General features: G+C 37.0%; 2 protein-coding genes across 2 annotated transcripts; one reads left to right on the top strand and one right to left on the bottom strand.

Annotated features, from left to right (window-relative positions):
* The first annotated feature begins 2322 nt into the window (after positions 1–2322).
* Positions 2323–4315, top strand: LOC147481964 (ARM repeat superfamily protein). Its single transcript, XM_086577292.1, has one exon. It carries the CDS (start codon positions 2452–2454, stop codon positions 4171–4173), a length of 1722 nt encoding a protein of 573 aa, XP_086433418.1. The 5' UTR covers positions 2323–2451; the 3' UTR covers positions 4174–4315.
* A 1845-nt stretch (positions 4316–6160) lies between these two features.
* On the bottom strand, positions 6161–8958 carry LOC147481963 (uncharacterized). The gene has a single exon (XM_086580961.1). The coding sequence runs from the start codon at positions 7928–7930 to the stop codon at positions 6377–6379; it is 1554 nt and encodes a 517-aa protein (XP_086437087.1). The 5' UTR covers positions 7931–8958; the 3' UTR covers positions 6161–6376.
* Between the last annotated feature and the right edge of the window lie 264 nt (positions 8959–9222).

Raw genomic sequence — 9222 nt, 5'->3', positions numbered from 1 at the left:
TGGTCATGTTTAGAGCATTATATCGACAGTGACTCGGAATATTTTTATTTTAATTGTTGTACAATATTTTCGGTTCGGGTATGGATTGACATACAAGTTAGAACGATCATGACCCGTAAATTCATTTTATAAAATAACAGTTGACCATTACTTATTATGTCGGCATGTCGCTTGTGAAAATCACATGACGTACATTTCATGGTAAACTATAGTGAAATTAATGTGATACTCTCATATATTTATAGTAAAGGAATTCAAGAATAATATGCTCTTTTAAAGCATTCCCAATGTAGGTCAATATGGGAGGTTTGTGAAAATAGTCCAGGGCCGGCCCTGAACTTTGAGGGGGTTAAAATGGGCCTATATTATTGAGAAAAAAAAAAAAAGTCTTTTATACACCTTTTTTGGGAGGCGAGAATTTAACGCTTAAAACCAGTGCCTAATGGATTAGCGCCAGGCGCTTTTTTTTTCCCTAATATATATAGTAATACGCGCATATACTACAAGAAATGAAAAAATTATTTACCATAACTCAAAAATAAACACATACAAATATACTTATTACAAAATCATAATAGTTGAAATATTGACTTCATACAAAAACATACTCTTTGTTATATAATAATATAATTTACATTAGATTTAAGTCTTTTAAACTCATTCAAATCTTAAGCCTACACGGGCCTTTATTTTTCGACATTTAATCATTTGATCGACCGCTTTAGACTCACCTTTTAGCCGCCTAATCGGTCCGTCTAGACCGCCTAGTCGGTCCAATCGATTTTTTTTTTTTTTTTTAGAGACCGCCCTAGACCGAATTTTAGAACAATGCTTTTATACGATGGGATGTGGGCCAATGTTTGAGTGGGTGGATGAATAACCTTGAGTCCTTTACATGTGGTCTAGTGGGTATAAAATTATCTTGGGGCCCAAAATTTAACCAACAAGTTGGGGGGGCCTAGCGCGCCTGGTTGGGCTGCCCTCTCGAGCCGACCTGAAATAGTCACCTTTTTTTTGTGGAAAACCAGTGCCCAATGCAAAGGTGAATAAGTAGTGACTATTTTCCCAAATCAAAATCAAAGTGAAATCTTCAACCGAGATAGTGGCTGATTTGTGAACTTCGGACGGGATGTTGGATTCCGTCTCGTGTGTGTGTGTGTTTTTTTTTTTTTTTTTTAAAATGAGGTTTTTTTTTTTCGGACATAATGTTTCATTCCGTCTCGCGTGATTTTTCGACTTTTTTCGGTTTTTTTTTTTAAATTTTAGACGGTATGTTTCATTCCGTCCGGAGCGTTTTTGATTTTTACGTCCAGACGGACATCCCATCCAAAATTAATATTCACCTTTACATTGAACAGCTTTACCTTGTTTTTTACCAAAATGGTAGAAAAGAAAAGAAATCTCGCCTACGCAAGGGGTCTCCCTCGAGTTCCTTGGGGCCCACAGCGAAAGCACAAAATATAGGGCCTATTCAATTACAAAACCTTTAATTTGGTTTTGGTGTAAACTTGTAATATCAACAAGATTCAAGCCTTTGGCTTCGATTGGGTTAGAACTTTGCATTTTTTCATTCCAAGTATGCATTCCTCTCTATTTTTAAGAATTGAACGAGCGATGATTTAGTTTTTGGGCTTGGACCATGTAGATCGTTAGGCTTATAATCTAATACATGAATAGATTATTCAATTATTGGGCTTGGACCATGTAAGTATTGGCTTGGGCTGGCTTGGAGGTATGTAACATACAAGTGTTTATTGTTTATCTAGGGGCCTTTTTTCTTGACCTAACTGTGGGGGCCCTAGGCGACTGCCTAGATGGCCTTGCCCCAGAGCCGGCCCTGCCTACGTGGAGGTGAAAAGAGAAGAAAAATAATGACTTGCACTGGGAATGCTCTTAGAGGTACTGAGGTGGTAGATTATTGCTAATTGTAAATATAGACTATTGCTAATTGTACTTCCAGTGTACAACCAAACTAGGTAGCATTTGTAACTGAATAATAGTCAGTTTCGTTCTTGTCTTAAAAATCTATAAATTGACATAAGAAACATATTCTGATCAAAACTCAATAGTAAAAGTGTAAAACCATTAATTTATATCTTAAATCATAATAAGGGATAAAGCTCCACCATTTTTTGTCCTTTGTGAAAGCTCCATTCCTCTGACGGTCTCACCCACCAATCCACATGTAAAAATATTTTCTCCAACGAACAAAACAATCCTTAAATTTACAATGACTAAAGAACCCTTTTTCGCTATAATTCTGACCCCCCAAAGGCCAATTGATTAAATGTCAACTTAAATATATTGTATTCAGGTCCACCTGCAAACTATATAGTTAAACTTGACAATATTGCTCGCTGGAGGACTAATTGTCCTGATATCTTTTATCCATACAATAACAGCAGTAGATATGTGTCTGCATTGAATTATTTGAATACATCAAGAAAAGATATGGGTGAACCTCTGAAAAGTGTAGATGAAGAACAGTCTTCCTCTCAATCAGGGAACCTTTGTGAAGTGATCAATATTGTATCATCGGTACTCTCTCTTTCTTATTCTGTTAAAGTGTTTCATGTGAAATGGCAGTTGATTAGAAGCAAGCTTGAGGAGCTGTATTCTAGTCTATGTTCTGCTCAAAACTGTGAATTCAGTGAGAACTTGGCATTTTCAGGATTAACATGCGCTATATTAGCAACAGTCAAAGACTGTTATGATCTTGCACGTCGATGCGTTAATCTTTCCTACAGTGGAAAGCTTCTCATGCAGAGTGACCTTGATTTAATCCTCTCCAAATTTGAGGTACACCTCAAAAGTCTTGCAGAAATATATAATGCTGGTATACTGTCTCAAGGTCATATGATCATAGTTACCAGGCCTAGTATTGGAGCTTGTCGAGATGACATGAAGTTCTACATCATGGACTTATTATCAAGGCTGAAAATTGGAGATTCTATAATGAAAATCCAGGCCTTGGTAGCTCTAAATGAGGTTGTTCAAGAAGATGATAAATATGTGAAGATTGTAACTGAGGCAGATGATCTTATAAGTCTTCTGGTAAATTTTCTTCAAGTGGCAGAGATTGGAATCCAGGAAGAGTCTGCAAAAGCTGTATCAGTGATTGTACAATCTAATTCTTATAGAAGTATTCTTGTAGGGGCTGGAATTATTGCACCGTTGATACGAGTTCTGGAATCAGGAAGTGAATTGGGAAAAGAAAGAGCAGCAATGGCACTACAGAAACTTACTGAGAATTCGGAAAATGCCTGGTCAGTTTCCGGTCAAGGGGGAGTAACAGCAGTGATAAGGATATGCAGTACTAGTGACAGCAAAGGAGAAACAATACGTGCAGCTTGTGAAATTCTGAAGAATCTTGTTCCAGTGGATGAAATCAAGAGGTTTATGGTTGAAGAAGGAGCAGTCTCAACATTCATCAAGCTTATTACTTCGAAAGACGAAACATCCAAAGTAAACGCGATTGAATTCCTCCAAATCGTGTCTTCTGGAGACGAATTCATCCGTCAAATGGTGATTAGAGGAGGGGGAATCTATTCGCTAGTCCAAGTTTTGGATCCATACACTTCATTTTCATCAAAAACCAGGGAAATTGCACTTAGAGCAATTGAGACTTTCTGCTTCTCCTCAAGAAGTTCCCTAATGATCCTTGTAGATTATGGTTTTCTCGATAGACTTCTTGTTTTATTACGAAGCAGTGAAGTCTCAATTCAAGAATTGGCTGTAAAAGCAACATTTCGCCTATCCAATACATCGGAAGAGCTTAGAAAGGCAATGGGGGATAAAGATTTCATGTCAGAGCTCATGCAAATGTTAGGTGCAATATCTATTGAAGTTGAAGAAATGGCAGCAGAAGCGCTTGCCAGCATGCTTTGTGTCAAAAAGAACAGAAGAAAGTTTCTGCATGACGATTTCAGTGTTGGCAGAATTTTGCAATTACTTGAACCAGATGAAGGGGGATCAAGTAACAAGAGGTTCTTGCTCTCCATAATATTGTCATTAACCAGTTGCCACAGTGGAAGAAGAAAGATATTAAACTCGATATATCTGACAAACTTAGAAAAACTTGCAGACGCTGGAGTTATAGATGCAAAGAGAATAAGAAAGAACTTAAGAATAAACAGATTCCGAAGCATAGTAAGCATGCTCTTGATTTCGTAAGTATACACTTGTTTTATGTTATTTATTTCACACTTCTTGTTGATGAGAACACTGAAGTACATTCATATATGTATCAATGTTTCTTCCTTTCTTACGATTTAGTTTTACATTCTCAACTTCATTCCATTCTGTTTTTGTTGGTGATCAGAGTCTCAACTTCTCATCTCTTTCTTTTGGCACCTAACGCATCTATCTATGATATTTCTAGCAATATTGATTAAACGTGGTACAATCGTACTATAAAATTTCAAATCGTACAATAGGAACTCCGGCATTGTAGTGAAAGCCAATGACTGCCATATTAAGTTCCTCATAAAAGCTTGGAGAAGGTTATTGTGAGGATGCACATGGTAGGAGTAAGCATGTTTATGAAGAGTGACAATCACAATTTTGTCTCTTTAAAGCTTACAGGGGAAAGAGAGTGACTCACGATGACCCCAACAGTAACTGACTGTCTTTTAGAGATCAAGTATCGTTTTCGTGACAATTACATAACTTGCCAAAATATAAGAATTAATATTAGATGGTAGACAGTAACAATTTATTGTTGACCCCAAACTATCTTTTTATTCCTCATTATGTTAAAAATACAACTTTGATGCGGAAGCTTACAATTAAGATTCAACACCAGCATACATAATAATATATACCACTAAATCCAGTAATCATCAATGAATATATCATGAATTAACCGAAGAAACTTATTATTGTTAACCTATAACAGGGGCGGAACCAGAATTTTAGGTGAGGGCGCCACTTTAGGAAAACTTTTGAAAGAAAAAAATCAATATCACATTAAATCCTAGGTTAATTAGTTAGTATATATATAATATTTCCTTTTTCTTAGAAAGTTAGGGGCCATATATCCCTGTTAACCCTGCTGTAGGTCCGCCCCTAAACTATAAGATGATGCTGTTTGATGTCATAATCAGTACCTGCAAGCCTAGAACACTACGTCAGATTTTCTTTACGCGAACAATTGTTACAATTTCAACTGCCACAGTGAAGAAACTGAAGATGCCTTCCATCATAAAGTTGGAAGGCACGCAAACTTAGCTAGAAATGGTATTTGAGTAATCATTGAAAGACAGAAGATTGTATCATTTTCCATTTTGTTCCATCAGAAAATGGACTGAACCTGTGTGGTTGGTAGTAGCACCTAACGTATTCATAATAATTTTCTTTTGCCCTTTCTTCCTCATTTGTCTAGCAAAATTGGACCTGTAAACTACTCTAGAACAGGCTGGTCAGTTTGTAAATCAGATACAAAATCCCCTTGATCACGTCTTCATTTTTTTTTTATCAAATGCAGGTTCTTAATTCTGGGTCTCCAAGACATTTTTAACCTTTTAAAGCAGGTTAGGTTCTATAGATCTCAAAGAAATAAATCAAATTGCCCATTTGAAAGGCTAACGCAGGCTGGTCAGCTTGTAATGAGACATACACCCAATATGTTTTCGATTCTTTTACCAGTCCAGGGCATAATGGCGCTTTATTGGTCCAGGGCATTATGGTTGTTTACTGAAGCACATTACTTCAGCCGACTCTCTGGATAAAAGCGCTTACACTTTTCAAACAGTTGTGCCTTGTAGGTAGTGTTCGGCAATTAAGCTACACGCATGGCACTCGAATTCTCAATTCTTTACTTTTGAAGTCTTAAAATAATGTGGAAACCACATTAAGAAAAAGTGGAATAGCATTTTTGTTCAGTAATCATTCATGTGGATTGAACACTGCACTCCCAGTTCTAAGTCTAAAACAAGCGACGCTTAGGTTGGCTTCTTCAACTCAATAGCATCAAATTAACCAATCTGGTTTTCTATTACCGACAGCAACACCTAAGTCAATCAGACTTGATAGTGATTATGTTTACCATTTTGATGATCCAATGTTAATGCAACCAATCAATAAAGAGGAAATCAAAGTTGTCATGCTTAAACTTTGTTATACACTAATTTCATTCAAGAGTAAACCCTCATTAAAAGCATTTAAAACTGAAAACATAAGAAGAGACTTTCATTTATGCCTAAAGTAGATACAAAGAAGCTGAAGGCAGTGGATATTTCAAACAGATCACTGGGGAAGCAAAAGAGCTTACCCCCATATTCTTAGTCATACCAAATGAACATCAAAGATTACACATTAAACAAATGATAAACAATATAAGGAAAAGATTCATCAAAGAGATTATGACCTTGTTATCCTATTTATCTTCTTCACCATCAAAACTCAATGTCTGGCAAACTGAGGTCTCCATGGTCCTTTCCTCTTCACCAAAATATGACTTCTTTCCGACTAACTCGGCCACTTTCTTTGCAGGTCCAGAATCTCGTGGACTCTCATATCTGTTTCGAATAGTTCTAATCTTTGGAAGAACATCAGCAACATTCATAACCGGATGGGGGTTATTGGGTGTCAAAATTTTGTACGTCAATGCTTCAGTAGATGTATCCACCTGATTTTCAGTATTGCACCCAGTCTCAGGCGGAAACATACACGTCTTTCCAACCGAAGAACGCTTCTTATCGCACTTGTCATTTCCAGGTAATGACATCTTCCTACGATCATTCTGCGTCTGATTTCCAGAACACTGAGCAGGAATTTGACTGTAACGACTTGCTACAACCCTCCCACTTTTAATTGGCCTTTTACTAAAAGATGATTGTTCCCCCTCTTTGAAAAGATTCTTTGGTCGAACACCAAAAAGAACTCGATCATCTTTCTTCACAGTTTTATTATATTCAGTTGTCATAAATCTTTGTTTGGATGCTTGTATCTTCGACTGGGCTAGACGCGATTGTGGGCTTAGACTCAGACTCCTACCTCCTCTTGCTTTCAAAACCTTTCCTTCATCAACTTCTTGCAACTTATAGAAGCATGACTTCCGCCGACTGTTTTGAGCGGATTGTATTGGAGGCAACTCTTGCTTTCCTCTCTGCTGGGATCTAGTACCAGCAATGATCTCTGATGGGCCAAGACTAATACCCCTTCGGTTCTTCACCGGTTGAATTGGCGTCACTTCCTGCTTTCCCCTCTGTGATCTCACACCAGAAGCGATCTCCAATGGCCCAAGGCTAATGCCCCTTCTATTCTTTCCTGATGGAATTGGAGTAATTTCCTGTTTCCTTTGCAATCTAGCACCACCCGCAGCGATCTCCAAAGGCCCGATACTCACCCCCCTTAGATTTGATCTCACACCATTTCTTACTACTGGACTTCCTTCAATCTTTCTCGGCATAAAAGAAACCTTGGAAGTTTCTTTCTGCTCTACAACCTTTGGAGTGCAAAGGGGCTTCACATCCCTCGCCTCCTTCTCAAGACGAAGTGATCCTAACTTCAACAATAATCTACTAACCTCCTTCTCAATCTCTTCCATCTCTTCATCAATCTTGCTATCATCACGAACTACTTCACCCCCATTATCACAAACACTCGGCATTGGGTCAAGAAGACCTTGTTTAAACAAAACCTTTAATGGTTTCCCTTGAGATTTCACATTACCATTATTTACACAAAGAGGTTTAACATTCATTGGAGATCTTAAACAAACAGGCGATGTACACAAATCAGGACAGTAATTTTCTTTACTCAAACCAAATTCAGAGTCAAATTCAGACCCATCACCTGAAACTGACTGCATTGATGAAAAAGAATCTTTAACCACTGTATCTCCATTATCAAACGCAGCATTGTTCCATATCTGAACATCATCTGTTATATCATCACTCATTGAAACTTGATATTGAAGAACACTCATTCTCAATAAAATGGGTAATCAAGAAAAGTCTGAAAGATTAAAGATGAGTTCTTGAAAGTGTTGTGAAGAAAGAGAGATGAGCGGGGGAGTTTTTGTTTATTTGAAATTTATGACCGTTGGAGAAGAAAAAAAAAAGTAGACGTTTCTTAGAAACCGTTATTATGTTCGTTCTTGATTTGAAAACCGCTCCTATTAAACGCTCCGATTTGATTTAAAGGAAATTATTAGTCCACAATGAGCGTGCGAACTCTTGAACTTTCACAAAAAGTGTCACTCTCCCATGTGTCTGTCCTAACCCCTAAATAACCCTTACTGTGTCTGTGTCTGACCGTACCCTCTTCTTCTCTTACCTCCGATCATTTTAGCAACTATTTGTCTCGCTAAAATCTCTATCATTTTCTTTTAATGGGGAACATTTTATAGTATTGACGTCTCCATTATCTAAAAAGTTTCACAAATTTGCAAAATATATTGGGCATCAAAGTAACAAGCTACGATCCTAGGTCTCTTTTGAGTTATTACAAAATACACAATTGATTCCACCCTAAAACCGTTTCTATCGTAAAACATTCGACCTTCACCATGTGTATTTGGTTGTAACTTGATTTAAAGAGTATGATTTCTATCAAAATAACCGTGATATAAGAAAAAGTGATGACAAATTTTACAAGAGTACAAAAGATATGAAAGTTGTTATTTTGGCTTTTGAAAGAGCCATTGAAGACTATATTATCAAAAAAGAAACAGAAAGGGCCATTGAAGGCGCTCTTATAAATACAGATTGAACAATATCATTTCTCACCATATATCCTACAAACTCTTTATCAAAACAAAGTATCCTACAAACTAGCTTCCGAACCTGGCCTGGCCCATTTTCTTGAACAGTCAGGCCCAGCCTTTCCTTTTTGCCACTAAGCCCAAAACTAGATTTGATCAGATCTAACCGTTCAAATCTTATAAAATCTACGCTCTTTCTAATTGTCTCACTAATTGTGCATTGTTTGTAGGCTTGATTAGATCTGGTGTGGATAAAGAGCGAATTTGTTCTTCATTCTGCAAAACGGTTACTATTTAAAGATCTTTAATTTTGCTAATTTAATTAATAGAGGGACCCAAAAGAAATGTCACTCCCTCCATGACAAAAATCTGAGAATTTTGAATTTGAAAAGAAACTCAGCAACTGCGAGAAATAGGTCTTAGGATGAATAGTGCCATCTTCAAATCCTAAGTGAAAATATTTTGAAATTTGTGAAACTGTTTGTTTTTAAGAATGGCTACAATGAAGGAGTGTC

The sequence above is a fragment of the Coptis chinensis genome, chromosome 8, assembly GCF_015680905.1.
Source record: "Coptis chinensis isolate HL-2020 chromosome 8, ASM1568090v1, whole genome shotgun sequence".
Classification (NCBI taxonomy): Eukaryota; Viridiplantae; Streptophyta; class Magnoliopsida; order Ranunculales; family Ranunculaceae; genus Coptis; species Coptis chinensis.
This window is presented reverse-complemented; position numbering and strand designations above follow the sequence as displayed.

Bases quoted from the DNA above. Each gene is read 5' to 3' on its own strand.
- LOC147481964 (XM_086577292.1), top strand. From the start codon at position 2,452: ATGGGTGAACCTCTGAAAAGTGTAGATGAAGAACAGTCTTCCTCTCAA.
- LOC147481963 (XM_086580961.1), bottom strand. From the start codon at position 7,930: ATGAGTGTTCTTCAATATCAAGTTTCAATGAGTGATGATATAACAGAT.